This window comes from Solea solea, chromosome 5 (assembly GCF_958295425.1).
Source record: "Solea solea chromosome 5, fSolSol10.1, whole genome shotgun sequence".
NCBI classification, from domain to species: Eukaryota; Metazoa; Chordata; class Actinopteri; order Pleuronectiformes; family Soleidae; genus Solea; species Solea solea.
In genome coordinates, this window is record NC_081138.1 from 30247912 (window position 1) to 30263959 (window position 16048).

Here is a 16048-nt window from a genome sequence, read left to right on the forward strand (position 1 = left end):
AGGCTCTGCGCGCGCGGTGTGGCTCTGTTGGTGTAAACAAAGAAAGTGTAAATTGAGTCTGGCAGGCGATTTAGCCTGAGCTTTAATCTCAGTTTGGTATAAACAGATGATACCCGAGGGGATTTGCATTTTATGACTCTTGCCTCATTAGTAGACAGTGAAACTAGTTTAGTGATGTTAAACAAACCATAAAATCTGTTACCACCTTGCTCTCGCATTCTGAAACGACATGTTTAGCTTAATTACGTTCTTCTATGAGTTATGCAAAAATACAATACTTTGAATTCTCAACTTTGCTTTAGAGCGCAGTTAATAAATTTGACTGTTCCATCTGTAAACGCAGAGAGACATGAAGCCAATGAAAATGAGGCATTGTTTTAAAATATGACCAATTATATCAAACACGGGTGATATGAAATAATTGCAAGATCAGGTAGAGGTGATTGTGGTGAAAAAATGCCCAGATTGGCACTAATCCAATCCTTACATTTTGGGATCAAACAGGGGCAAAAATGGAGGTGCATAATCTCGCTCTCCAAACAGTCGTTCTGTCAAGTTACGCCGCAGAACTCTTTAGGTCTGTCATGTTGAAAAGTGATTTCGGAAATCTGAATCACATTTTAACACACTCCAGATGTGGGCTTCAATCATATTTTTGATTTTAAAAAATCGTGTTTTATTGGATTTTGCTTTTGTTTTGCTGTCCAGCCTTTCAAAAACTAATCTGGATAAAATATGTGTATGCAAAAATTTGATACCAGCCACATTGTTGAATTCCGATTGAAGTGGGATTATTAAAGAGCAGATTTAAAGGTCCACGTTCACAACTATTCGTAAGTGTCTTCTGAAACATCATGCATCCGTGCATCAATACCTTTTTGATCGGTGTTTTCCAAACCTTGAGCTCAGGAGGTTCTCAAATGTCTTGTTTTGTCCAACAACTGAATGTATTCGTTTTTAGGAATAAGGAGCAAAGAAACCAGAAAATATTAACATGTATAAAGCTGAAAAATCAAGAGACCTTGTTTCAGTTGATGAGTTATGTCAGTATTTAACAGTAGAACAATAGCAGGACTTTCTTTCTTGAACCCAAATGGAGTAAAACTCAAATTAATATAAGTGTTAACACCTGTGTTTGATGTTGAAAATGGCAGCCTTAAGAAACATCTGTTATGTCACGTTTATTCAAGACATTCTTGAGCATTACGTTACACATATTGTATGAGTTTAACTCTCAAATTTCCCTGTGGGAACAAAAAAGTTTATTTTATTTGATTTGATTTAAAAATCACATTGGTTTGTTTCACATTAGTGGAAAAATCTGAGCGTAGTTAGGGCCTGAGCACTGACCTGTATCCGCTCTGATCATACTTTTCCATCATCTTTTTCCTTTTACTTACTCTTTGAGGGTCTCATCGTGCATTAAAACTCATCAAACTTGGCAAGCACATTAGGACGTGTGACAATTGCAATCTGACCAAGTTTTATGGAGATGGAATGTATTTCACAGGAGTTGTGGTTAAAAACAACAACGGCATTTTCACATTTTGTGTTCCCACCAGCCAAGACCTCACCTACCTTTAATCTGTATGTAGGTTGCCGTGGCAACAATGGTAGTGGTTCTTTTTATCTTTTTCTGCGAAGCCAAGTCACTGCGCCACTTCCTGCAACAGGAAGTGCACCTTTACTCTACTCTGGCATAACAAAATATCGGTGACCTCTCTCTCTAGCGCCACACAGTGGTCATTGCGGTCATGCCACACCCTGACATGAATGGAGCCCTTGTTTTTTTAGATATTGTTTTACCAAACTATTCAGCCTTACTGAATAATGCAGTCAACTATTTAATATGGTGGGAGTGAACTGCCAGGGCAATAAATGAAATGAATCACATTTGAATTAATTAGATCCAAATATACCGCACATGTCGCTCTCCATTAGCATACACTTACTATGCATCTTCACCAAATATTCATTATTATTGTGGTTATCTTAAAAAAAACAAGTCCAAATTAGGAATGTTTTGGTTTGTATGCACCATATAAGAAATAAATCATTAAAACTGGCTGTGTGAGAACATCATCAAGTACTCGATTCACTGATTTAGAATAATACGGATGATAAAATGAACTGATTTTAAAAATAATTAGGGCTGCAACTAATGATTATTTTCATACTTCATTCATCTGCAGATTATTTTCTAGATTAATCGAGCAACAGCTTGGCTCATAAATGTCAGAAAATGTTGAAAAATTATACAGTTTTAAAGATTTCCTTCACGGAGCAAAGAAACCAGGAAATATTCACATTTAAGTAAAAACTGCAGCAGTTATTGATTGAGCAGCAATCGATTTCCCAAATCTTTTTAGCTTTTTAAATGTGAACATTTTCTATTTTTTTTTTGCATAACAAACAAAGAAATCATTAAAACTGAATCATTTTGGTTTGAGGACAAAACGAGACGTTTAATTTTTTTTCGTTATTTTCTGACGGACCAAGCAAGTACTCGCTTAGTCAACTATGGCAATAATTGTGTCATAACGAGTCATAGCTTGGCCCATAAAATGTTGACCAGTGTTTCTTAAATGTCTTGTTTTTTGTCCACAAACCAAAATGATTCAGTTTTAATGACTGCTTTGTTATACGGAGCAAAGAAACCAGAAAATATTCACATTTTAAGAAGCTGAAGAACCCGGGGCAAACTTGTTTTATAAAAAGATGTTTTATTGACAATTAATTTAAAGACAAAGAGTTCATTGCAGCCCTAATTCTTGTGCAGAGGAGAGGAGCTGTGAGCGTCTGAGACCTCTGTATGAAAACAGGTCAACCGTACTCTACCTCGCGCTCTGTGCCACTTCATTGGCAATGTAAATGAAAAGGGAATATAAATAAAGAATTGGGCCGGTTATTAGCACCTCGGCTGCATACAGAGTGTGGAGCTGAGGTGTTGTTTGAATGAACAATGAACCGATGAGGAAAATAACCCTGTCAGATAACAGAAGGACACGAAATCCTGCCTTTTCTCTCTCTCTCTCTCTCCCTCTCTCTCTCTCTCTCTCTCTCTCTCTCTGAGAGTCTGTCTGTCTTGTTTAAAGATCAGACTGAGTGTCAGTGTCATCACAGATGAGAGCCTTGTTTGTATCTGATGGAAGCAGCACCAAACACCCTCCAGGCCCAAGGACAACCCTATTGTTTTAATTATTATCCTCTTGCATGTCGTACTTGTAGATGTAATGACCCACTCAGATGTTTGGCGGAGGTGTGTAGCGAGAGTTACGTGCAGAATTAAGTCTCGCTCCTGCTGCTGCTGCTGCTGCTGTAACCAGAGGAAGATAAAGTTAGCTTGCTGATCTGTGGTCAGCCGTCGTCGGTCAGGTGCGTCGACCTCGGTGGACGCGGGAATGCCGCTGTTTCACTGCAGGATTATCTCCAGCTGGCTGTGATCCAGATCCACTTGGCGTAAGACCATGTGGAACATGAGCAGCGATATGATCTAATGAGGGCCGCGTGTTTGGAGAGAGGACAGAGATGATTTCGGGTTCATGAATTACAGGAAGGAGATCATTCTCCTAACTGGTGGTTAACTCTATGGATTAGATACTTCCTGGTGAAAAGCAGTGTTTTCTTTCCCCTAATAATGAGTGAATCGACAGAAAATGAATATGTAAATACATTGAGTATAGATGAATTATTCAATTCGTTACATTTTTAGGCTTTAATTTGTTTCCGAAAGTGTTTTAATGGATGTAACATGGAAAGTGGGAAAAAAAAGAATAGGATGAGATTAGGGCTGCAAGGATTAATCAACTATCAACTATTTGTCAACTAATGCTTCTTTTAATAATTAAAAGTGAATATTTTCTGGTTTCTTTGCTCCGTATAACAGAGAAGTCATTAAAACTGAATCATTTTGGTTTGCGGGACATTTGGGAAACATCATCATTTTGAGGATGGAGAAACTGTTTCTCTGACATTTTATGGACCAAATGACTGATAAAACAATCGTCAGATTAATCTACTATGAAAATAACCATAATTTGCAGCCATAGATGTGGTATGATTTTAATTAAAGGTTTGTGTCAATAGTTTATTTTCAACACTTTAAGAAGCAAAAAAATATCGATTTAATCATTCAAAAGTATTGTATTTATTGTTAGTGAAAATACACTTGTTCTGTCAAAATAGTTGTAAATATCTAACGTTTATAATCTGACAAACGTATTGTCTGTTTTCAATTTTTATTTTACAAACAAAATATAAAATACAGTTTCTGAGTGCAAAAATGCGTCATTGGTAATAATTGGCCCGATTAGTAAAAAATAAGGGTTAGGGTTATCCAATGCGAATTATTAAGTATTGGGTCAACATCTAGTTCTTACACAGTGGACCTTTAATGGGCTAATATATGGTGCATCTCCTTTTTTTGTTAGTCATTAGGAAGTAGTTAAAATGCATTGTTTTTATATTTATTTCCTTTTGGATTATTAACAGTCCTTTTTTCATAATAAATGTCCCGAGGCTGTTTGATAGATTAGAGCGAGAGAGAAACCTCGTCTGAGGCAGAGCAGTGATTGAAAAGGAGAGAGCGAGAGTAACGTTCCCTCTGGTCTCCCAACAGGCTGATTAATGCGTTTGACCTCGGGGTGTTTTAGCGTTTGGCTCTCTGAATAATGTATCTGTGACTTAGTTAAAACTAGACTTCTGATCGACTGTGTGTCTTTAAAAAAAAACAACCCGAATCCGGTTTCAGAGAGAAAACCATGGTCTCTCTGCTCCAAGCTCAGTTAAACCGAAGAGGTCGACTGAAAATGTAAAATTTCCTGTTGGGAAAACGCTGCCCTTTCAGTGAGATAAACATTATTATTCAGACCTCATTCAGATCTGGTAGCAGTGATCCGATCACGTGCAGATCAGAAGTGTCCTCAGATCTGATCACAGAACCACATTGAGAAGGATAGATTATCCAAATCCTCGATTTAATTTTTTTCTATTGTCTACATGGTGTCATGAGTGATATAATGCCCCATCATTTGTTTACAATGTACCACACTTAAGGCCATATTGTCAAATTTAAACAATTTATTAACAATATGAATGTAACAATAAGCAGTGAATTGTAAACTAAGTGTAAAAAGAAGAGATGTCATCGAGAGTCATGTAGCTCAGTCTAGCAATCATTAAATCTGACCTCTGACCTCCAATAGCATGATCACACATGGAAGGAAACACCTTTGTAGTGAGTTGTGACCTGCTTGGCGTTCTGTAGAGTGGTTGCAATACGTTAATAAAAATGTTTAAATCCAGGGTTTTTCCACCACTGAATAAGGTCACATGACAGATCTATAAGGTCACATGACTCATTTGGCTTTTGCTCCAAATGAGGATGTAGGATATTTCCAGAAAGTGTTTTCCACTACTGAATAAGGTCACATGTCTGATGCTACAGTTTTTTTCCAAATGAGGACAGTCCTGTGGTGTAGTTCACACACCGTTTTGCAAAAATATTTTCACACCAATGATTTCAGAGAAGCGGGAGTGGGTTCGAGTCAGTGTGTCGCCCATATCAGCAGTTGCCGTGGTTACTATTAGTTGGGAGCAGCTTCAGGTTAGCGGGAGCAGCTAACGCGTAGTAGTCGTGCTACAATGGCTACAACCCGGACAAGGTCGAGATATTGACCTTGTTTCGATCGATATTCGATTTACAATCGTGACACCCCTATCTCTTATGTATTTCACCTTTTTAAAATCTTATTTCATGTTACAGCAGCAGATAATAAAGTTGAATCTCATCTAATAATTGATGCAGATTTATTTATTTCCCGTTTTTTTTAGCAGATTTTCTTATGTTTCAAATATGTTTATTGGGAGACCAATCACTTAACAGAGAGATTTAACAGTCGACAATCATGTTTCCTTAGCAGATTTTCTTGATCAAATATAACTTATATAACATTTTATGTCTCCACTGTAGTGCAATTATATATGTATAGTCTAAATATTTAATACAGTAAATGGGGTCAACAAATACGACCTAAAAAATATTACTTTTGCATGAAAATGTTGTTTCTGAGAACAAAATTGCATGATTCATTATAATTAGTTGTTTAATAAATTACAATCGGCCAATGTATTACTTAACAATGGCAAACGTCGGCCTGATGAATCCGTCTTCCTCTGTCACAAACATTATCTATGTTCTCCACAACAGACATGATGATGTCAGTGTGTATTTGAATAAAGCCAGATAGGATCTCCGTTGACACATTTCAACACCAGATGCAAACAGTCGTACTTAGTTCTCTCGAGGATGTTCTCTATGTGAATAGCACTGTCATCTGAACGCAGCTTCAGATATTTCAAACTTAAACAGGCCGTGGATTTTATTAGTTGAGCTTTTTGTTTATGTATAATATCGTTTTTTTTTCCTTGTGTCCTCGTCTTTGCAGCCATGTTTTTTTAGTTTTTAGTGAGTCTGTCTGACACGGATGACGTTTGTCAGTTTATGCTAATGTAGAGCCTTGTGTTACTCATACCCACTTCATGAATGAATGAATGATGGAAGTCTGCTTCCTGAAAGGCCTTGTACTGCAGTGCGTGTTCTTCTGGAAGCTAAAGCTGAAGCAGCAAAAGCATACGTTATCAAATATTAACTTTGTTACTTGGTGCACTGGGGCGCACTGGAGGGTTTGTTTGGCCTATCCATTGCATCTGGCTGAATGAATGAGTGAGTGAAGTGAGTGAATTGAGTGGAGAGATGGAGTGGAAAACAACATGGCAAATAGAATGGATTTGTGGACGGGAGGGGGGGGAATATGTGAGCGGTAGATGGAGGCTGAAATTGGCACGCGGCGTAATTCCTCCAAGCCATTTTGACATACAGCACACTGGCTTTATGTTGAATGGAGTTGCAGGCACATGCGTTACCTCTGGCATTACGAAATAAAAGCGTCTGAAAGGGTCTGTGTGAGAGAATTAGAGTTTCTTTCTGAGGTGTAAGTGTTTTTGGCTGCTTTGCAGCTTGTGTGGATCAGACCTTTAGCTAGGATTCTTTTAGAGGGTGTCGATTTTTGTTTGTTAACACCTTCACAGAACATTTTGAAATTCATAACTCTCTGAAACACTTTTTCCTGCATTTTGAGGTGCAAATTTTGTGGAATACAGCCACATCTGACAACATCTGACCTTTTACACCTTTGAACATTCACACAAAAAAAACAATTCTTACATGATTACTCTTCTGGAAGAAGCTGGAGATTACTCTCTGTCTTCTTCCTAATTTTCCACAAAAGTAACTTCGTGTCTTGAAGCAAAAAGTCCATATTTCTGTATAGCCTTCATATTATAATGGACATTATCAACTGTAAATATGTCAATAGTGGGAATCAAGCACACTGTTCTCCACAAACAACATCCATTTATCCACCTTTTTGAAAGTTAAGGCTTCCTTCTCGCCGGACGTCTATGTTTTTGTTTTCCCCCCGGTTAGCCTATTAGCTAAAAGCTTGTCTTAAACACGAAAGTTGAGTTCACCAAACAAGGAATTCAACCCAATAATCTGGTTTGTAAGTCGCAACCAGTTAGTCCCTGATCAGTACTTGCTCAGCACTCTCTTAAGCTGCAATTCCACCAAAATCCACAGAGAAAATCTGTCTTTTTGGTGACCAGTGTAATGTCACTGTGGTGTGCACCTAACAAAAGCTTCAAGATGGGGTTAAGTGTCTTTACTCAAGGACACATAAAGACTTAGCAGAGCCTGGAATTGAACCCACAACGTTCCAGTTTAAAAGACAGTTGAGCTCACAAAATGCTGCTTGTTTGTGGATCAAAGCAGATATGATACAACACCTGTTGTTAAGTCATTTGCATGGCTGCTCTGGTTAATCTGAATTGAGGATGACACTGCATGTGCTAATCCTCTGGTTTCCTCTTCCTCTCGTCGCCGCAGAGATGGGCAGCGAGTTGCCAGGAACAGTCGGGATGCCCGGAGCGGTCGGTGCCGGCCAGGTGAGGATGGGAGCAGCCGTGTCAGGCCGCGGGGGCAAGCGGAGATCGGCAGGGTGAGTATTTTTACCCCCGACCTGCTGTGGAAAAACCACCCAACAGAAAAATGCTACGACTTAAAACATGAAAATAACGGAGTTCAGTCTGTGGTCAAGATGACATTACATACAATACATGTCATTTTAACTTTAGCTCCACAACACACAACCAAGAACTCGCAACTTAAATGCTTTAAACCACTTAAACATATATATTTTTTACATTGACGCTGTAGATCATGTGTTGAGGAAAAGCCACACAGTATTTGCTTCTTTTTTTATCTCATTGCTGCTGTTGAGGGTTCTCTGAAAGCGTCACGTTCTCCTGTAAATGAGTTTGTGTGAGTTTTGTTCGACACTTGTGTTCAGTTAACAGTTCAGAGTTATTCATTTACAGCATGGCTGCGTTCAGTCACTCAGTAATCACACACACACACATGCTGTTTAATGGACTAAGAGATTTGGGTTTGCAGGCCTGATACTAAGGCCTGGGGGTGGAGTGGCTCAGTGGTTAAGACCCTACCCTGTGTGCGAAAGACATCATAGTCGCAAGTTCGATTCCACCCCTGGCTGATTGTACTCAATTCCATTGTAAGTCGCTTTGGATAAAAGTGTCTGCTAAATGACATGTAACTATGTATGTAACTGTAACTACACAGAGAACACTGCACTGTACAACACGACACAACAACTCCGCTTTTCTCCCGTAATTGTAAAAATGTTTTGGTTCATTTTCATGTTCTTAACCCAAGGAATGTAATTATAAGTTATTCAGACCTAACAAATTCATAAGCACGGTTACAAAGACTAACTATGACTTCATTATTAGTCCAAATTAATAAGTTTAAAAATAATTAATTGTTAATGCCAGTGCTGTTTTTTTTTTTAGATTCAGGACAGCTGATGTCCTACAATTGATGCAGATGTTTTGTTTTTTGGCACATATATTATTTCACATATACATATATACAACTTTCATGTAATTAATATTAAGTTTATACATTATTTTGATTGATAATGCTATATAATAAAATGTAGATTGAAGACACAGACCATTAGTGTTGTTTAGATATTTTTCGATATATATATATATATTATTATTATTTTTTTAAATAATAGTTGTTATCTTTAAACAATTTGTTTCATCACATGGAGGAAAAAAATAAATAAAATAAACAAACAAACAAATAAATAAATAAAAATCAGACTGGTATGGAAGCTAATTTGCACCAGGAAAAAAAGAGGTCAAATAAATAAAAAGTCGAAATTATTAGAAAAAAAGTCAGAATTATGAGATAAAAAACCTTTAAATTGCGTGAGTAAAAAAATGCTTTTTTTGTTGTATAATTTTCATAGTCGGAGCATAGCAAATGGACATTTTAAAATAAGGAGCCCCTGTGTCAATGGAAGCTTCAGGTTCTGCACTCATGTGGAAGTACGGGATAAAGGAATGATGTTTAAAAGGATGGATGCTGCTCGTGTGTGTGTGTGTGTGTGTGTGTGTGTGTGTGTGTGTAAAGGGAAAATTGTGCTGTACATGAGTTCAGTATCTTGTACATGTAATCCTCCGGGGCTAAAGCAGTGCATTGAATCCACGCGCAGGCATTAGGCCTAGATAAACATGAATAAATAATATACAGACCTAGATGTGGGCAACTAACATGGCAAATAAACATGGTACAGGGAGGCAACAGGGACCTGCTGGGTCTGTGTGTGTGTGTGTGTGTGTAAAAGCCGATGATGCATACACGACACAACGCTTGATCTCCCACTCGATTTCTATTTTAAGTGAAATCCTTTGCCGAGGTTAACATTTTGTGTGTTTGAAGTTAAAGGAGTAGCTCAGGTTTTTTGACGTATTGTTGCTACAGACACAGAACCAGCAAAACACAAGGATATCGCACAATATCTTCAGCATATGTTCACTGCATTATCCCATCATTAAACAGACTTTTCCATCAGGAAAGTGCAGTTTGTGTTGTTTTGTAAGCCACTCCCTCCCTGTACCAAAGTCCATAGAGAAAATCATCGTTTTTAGGTCACAGGGACACGGGAGCTGCTGGTCTACTGCTGCCTCATTTGATAAGTTTGCCTCACCGAAGTGAATCAGACCAAAGGTTTTCAACCACCAAAGTCACAAAATAACACGTATGAAGCTGCTGGTGGATGCAGCAGTGGATTGACAACACCTGTGTGCTGTGATGTAAAATCACACATTTTCACAATGGACTTTGGTGTGGGAGAGCGAGTGGTTCGGAAAGGGACAACAAACGTCAGTTTCCTGGCAGAATGGGGTGTGTATTAGTGAGAAAATGACAGTCATGTTTTCACTTCCTGCTTCTTCCAGAAAGCAGTTATGCACACAGGCCTTTGCGACTCTCTCTCTTAAAAGATTATGAAAAAGAAATTGAGGGGTTTTTAGTCATGAGGGATCACTCACCATCAGCTTGTCAGGCTAACAGAAGTAGTAACAGTGTTTCCTTGTTTCTCAGAATGGACTTTGACGACGAGGACGGAGAGGGACCGAGCAAATTTTCAAGGTGAGGATATGACGAAATGAGAATGTTTTTATGATTTTGTTCCTGTTTCGGGGTATCTGAGGGTATCTGAGAGTATCTGAGGGTATCTTACTGCACTCACATTCAAAAACTGGGTCAGTAGCACACTGTGTCATCACAGTGTAACATTCCAAACAGAGCGAGAGCCCTGCAGATACCCCGTGTTTGTGACACTGACGCCACCATGACTGTCCCTCCATCCCAAATACAGTTTTATTTTGAAAGGGTGACCCTGTCACTGCATCTCATCCTGTCGCATTTTTAATTTGTCTCAACTTGTTTTTTTCCCTTTCTTTCTGTCTTTCTTTCTTTCTTTCTTCATGTAGTGTAGTGTGTGTGTGTAAGTATGTGAGATGATGGTTTTATTTAAGAGCTGAAGACTTTGGATTTGTGGTAGTGGCACACACGGAGGAGGAGCTGCCCTCTGCTGGACACAAGAGGAACTGCGTGTTTAAACACCCGGACACACAGACCATTTACTGGAGGATGAGCTTTGTTTTCACAGTGTGTCAGGGGTTAAACTGTTATTTATGCAGTGGTTATTCTTCTGCTAAATGGTTGCTCTCGATGCACTTTGTCAGACTTAATATCGTCAAAATTTGCTCAGAGAAGGACAAATATGATAGATATTCTGGCAATTCTGAGTATAAGAGAGTTATTGTTTTTCCATCCCCCTTTTACTCATGTTTTTCTACCACCATTCACACGGAACCATCCACTATCACGCATTAATCCGTGACGACAGTTGCATGTGACGCGTGTGGACTCTGAAGCTGCTGCTTGATTGTGTGTGTGTGACTCAGCGTGTGACATGCTGTGTCCTCTCTCCTCCGCAGGTATGATGATGATGATCAGATTCCTGGTGGGGATAAGGAGAAATACGCCAGGTAGGCCGAGCATGTCGAGGCCACAGAGGATTTTTCCGTTCACTCTGAGGCTGTACTGAGGCCGTACCACCTGCAAACCTCATACTTGACAGTTATTTAATCACCTTATTTTAAGCTATAATAAAGCTTATCAAAGCTGGATCAAAACATGGACGCAGTGACACGTCGCCGTCCTTTCTCGTGCGATAAGATAATCGATACATCGGGCCAAATATCGACGTTTTCATTCATACATGAAGGCACTTTACAGCGGGATAAAGGTGGAGAAAGCGACGTGAACAGATGCTCCATCCACGTTCAATACGTAGACTTTATGACCTTTGTGTTCTCTATGTTGTGAATAAATGGAGAAATCCTGCACTTTTAACTTTTCACGTACAGGTTTCGCGATGTATCGCCGTGTGATTGTCTTACAATATATCGATTATCACAGAATCGTGATATTAGTGGTATCGTGGACCATGTATCATGATGTTCGATGCAACTATTAAACCTGAAGAAGAAGAAAAGTCTTGAATTGTAAAGCATTAGTGTACTTATTATATTTTCTTTTTTCTTTTTCTCTGTGTAACAAAAATCAAAACTAAATAATTTTGGGTTCTTTTTGGCCAAAAAAGATTTGGGAAACATTGATCAAATTAAGCAATTATGAATATAATTGTTAGTTTCAGTTGCATACTTATGTATGTTTGTTTTTTAATTCTTTATTTTGATTGTTTTGTTTAATTTAGGAATAAATTGGGTTTGTTTGAGCAGTGAAATTTGCGACGTGTGCACTGCTCTCACCAGGAACCAGAGTCATGAGAAATAGATTCTAGCTTCTTAACAAAAGGCTCAATGAATAACATTTATGCCTGTTTAAGACAACGGCGTCTTATTATGTTTTATTTATCAGTATTTATCTGTTGCATTTCTACCAATACCTTTTATCATTTCTCATCCAAACAACGTTAAAGCCGGCTCTGCACACACTGGTGCCCTCAGTAAGTCACCTGCTAAGGTTAAAGCCATTTTGGAGTCCTGAGGTTGCTCCGAGTTTCAGTGACCTCGGAAATTCCCGAGTCCCGACTACAAGTGGAATAACTTGGCAGAAACGATAATGAAAACAAAGTTGTGTTGTGGCCGTCAGTTGGCAGTTAAACCGAGTAGCTGGTTAGTAGTTGCTCGTCCGAACCGTCTCCATGCACGTAACTGCCATTTCCCCTGTTTCAGGGAGAACCACAGTGAGATTGAGCGACGCAGACGCAACAAAATGACCCAGTATATCACCGAGCTGTCGGACATGGTGCCCACGTGCAGCGCCCTCGCCCGCAAGCCCGACAAGCTCACCATCCTGCGCATGGCCGTGTCTCACATGAAGTCCATGCGGGGCACCGGGAACACGTCCACCGACGGGGCCTACAAGCCCTCGTTTCTCACCGAACAGGTACGACGACGGATCCTTCACACGCACGTCTGTATCTCTGTGTGTTTACGTTTGTACTTTGGTACGTCTGTGTAGACAGGAAGCAGATTTTCTCCGCTGTAGTTGATCACTTAGCTTCAGGAAGTTCTACTGACGTGAAAAAAAACAAAGATTAATATAATTTTTCTGATTTCAAGCAAAAAATGTAGACATTTTTCTCGTCTCCTTGTCCATTTTTTGGTTTATATCTTCCGTCTCTTTATCGCGTTAGGAATTGAAGCACCTGATCCTGGAGGCGGCGGACGGCTTCCTGTTTGTGGTCGCCGCGGAGACGGGCCGGGTGATCTACGTGTCGGACTCGGTGACGCCGGTGCTGAACCATCCCCAGGCGGAGTGGTTCGGCAGCACCCTCTACGAGCAGGTCCACCCCGACGACGTGGACAAGCTGCGGGAACAGCTCAGCACTTCAGAAAACTCCATGACAGGTAGAGGAACGCTCTCACTGCTGCTTTTCACTGAAATGGTCAAAGTAACACACCTGAAAATGTGTATCGTGACCACCTGAGTAGACGGGAAGCACATTTTCAGATTTCTGCTGATGTAGATTACTGTGTTCATTTGGGTTGCCCCAAGTTTGTGTGGACAGGGTGCATTTTTGTCGTCTCCCTCTTGTCCCTTTTTTATTGATTTCCGGAGAACACGTCTTTTTAAAGAAGCAGTAACAAACTGTTGAGTTGTTGTGGACAACCTGCATGCCGTAAATTTTATTCTGTGTGGACGGACGAGAGTTTGACCCCACGTGTGGACTGTGACTGAACATTTTGTCTAGGGTTGCAACTGGGGGGAAACAGGCATTTTGTTTTAAATATAAACCAAATTGGGAACTTACTATGTGAATTATGGGAGTGAATGGGATCAAGAGAGACCACGTAAACACTGGTAACCATGGAAACATGCCTAAAATGGTGTAAAGAGTTCCTACACGTGTACATGTGTGTTTTCTGTACAAGGGCTTGTCCCTGAAGTACTCGCAGTGCTCACTAGATGGCAGCATTGTCCTGTTAATCTCTTGTGGAGGCTCCACACTTTTCACAGTGTCACACACACATTTTATTTTTCTTCTATTACTAATCACGTCCTGATGATGTTTGTTGCCCAGATGCCTTTTTTTTAAACTGGGAAATAAGGTTTTTGTCGCTCTGTGTAAAGCGATCACTCTCCCACACCAAAGTCCATAGAGAAAATTGGCGTTTTTACCTCATGGCACACAGGAGCTGCTGAGCCTCTGCCGCCTCTGTTAGTACGTTCAAATGTGTTATGTTGTGATGTTGGTATTTCAAGTTCTGCATTAAGATTGACCTCAGTGACATAAACCAACCACACGAGGCAGCAGTAGACCAGCAACTCCTCTTTACCTGTGAGCTAAAAACGTGGATTTTCTCAAAGGAATTTGGTGTGTGTGTGTGTGTGTGTGTGTTTAGTGGTTTAAAAAGCAACACAAACGTCCGTCGTCTGTCGGAAAAACATGTCAAACAGGAAGATAAAGTGACGGCCACATGATCGCATACAACCAGACTTAAAAAAAACTTTAAATGTTGTGTTTCTGCCCAGAGTCTGATCCTTGATTCCTGAATTTACTGACAGTGTCATGACACTCTCTCTAATATGTGAATTTACCCTGTCTGTCCTTATCTGACCCCCAAAGCCTCTGTGTCAGCTTCAAAACACACTCATGACCACAGTGGAACAGATGGAAACACACACACACACGCAGGCATGATGCACCTATACACAAGCACGCGACGAAGGCTTTGAAGTGGCAGCAGTTCTCCGAGTTCACTTTTCACCGGGGTGGAAATGAGCAGCGTGTTTTTGAGCAGGGATTCACCGTTTGAACCCCGTCGTTGTTTGCCCGTCGCAGGGCGGCATGTTTTTTTCCAGCCTGAAAAACCCCCACTAAACATTAATCAGCCAGAAGTGGAACGAGTGATCGTTTCACCACGCAGCAGTTGTTCCCGTCTGTAACTGACTGATGGAATAATAAGTTATTGGGTCAATCTGTGCATTCCTGTAGCTCATCGCCCTCCACTCCAGTGCTGCTGCCATTGATGTCACTCTGTCTCTGTCTCTGTCTCTGTGTGTGTGTGTGTGTGTGTGAGAGAGAGTTGTTAATGATGAAGACGTTTTGGCTGCTCAGAGTTTTCTGTGGCCGATGCCACTCATTTCTTATTTTCCTTCTTTCTTATAATTTAATAATTGTAACATTTAATACAAAAACATTTCTTCACTGCAGGGAAATTATTGACAGTATTTTTAATGAAAAGGTTACGAGTTATTAGTTTGTCTCCCGCACCAACGTCCATTGAGAAAATGTGCGTTTTAAGCCTGCAGTGACACGGCAGTGTTAATTCTTCTGCTGCCTGATTTCAAATCAAATCACATTTCAGGAATAAAGTCATTCAATTCAAATTCAATTCAATTTGTTTGTTTGTAAAGCACTGAATTACAGCATAATGTACAATCCAGATTTTTACTGACTGATCCTTTCAGCTCAATAATCCCTTCTGGAAGGGGCAACCAGAACAAGTACGGCGGGAAAAACGCTAAACCGGCCATCGTGAAGAACGTGTGATGTACAGTATATATAGTGCAATTAATGTAAAATGATTTAACATAAATAAATAACATGGAACTTGTAACTATAGAGTAGTTACAAGTTCCATGTTATTTATTTATTTTATCCCAGTGGTTCCCAAACTTTTAACAGTCCCGTACCCCTTCAGACATTTGACCTCCAACCATGTACCCCCTAGTCCTGCACACTTATCTCTCTGTTTGTCTTTGCATACCCCTTACATCACTGCTCTAACCTATGCTAGCATGTCTGTCTAACAGTAATACCTATTGTAGCTATGATAAAAACATCAAAGGTAAAAAGGTCAACAGTGGCCTTCAAAGATAACATCAAAGGTCATCAAAGCTCAGTCTCAGTTCTTGTTTGTAACTTAAGGCTTCAGACATAAACAGAAAAGTCAGTTCTCTTTTCTTCTCCTCATCACCGCTGTTAATTTAACTGTATGGTGGTAATTGTAGTCATTTGAACACTTTAACGTGGACCAAAACGTTGTTTGCCAACCGCCATAAGACCTCAGAAAAGAA

General features: G+C 39.8%; 1 protein-coding gene across 4 annotated transcripts in view; it reads left to right on the forward strand.

Annotated features, from left to right (window-relative positions):
• Window positions 1-16048, forward strand: part of arnt2 (aryl-hydrocarbon receptor nuclear translocator 2) — a 59462-nt gene that overhangs the window by 1913 nt on the left and 41501 nt on the right. The window contains exons 2-6 of one of the 4 annotated variants that reach the window (XM_058629089.1): window positions 7946-8057; window positions 10532-10579; window positions 11434-11484; window positions 12697-12910; window positions 13161-13374. In XM_058629089.1, coding sequence (XP_058485072.1) covers window positions 7946-8057; window positions 10532-10579; window positions 11434-11484; window positions 12697-12910; window positions 13161-13374 — 639 coding nt within the window. The remainder of the gene's footprint in view (window positions 1-7945; window positions 8058-10531; window positions 10580-11433; window positions 11485-12696; window positions 12911-13160; window positions 13375-16048) is intronic. The other 3 variants (XM_058629090.1, XM_058629091.1, XM_058629092.1) reach the window with 3 other exon arrangements.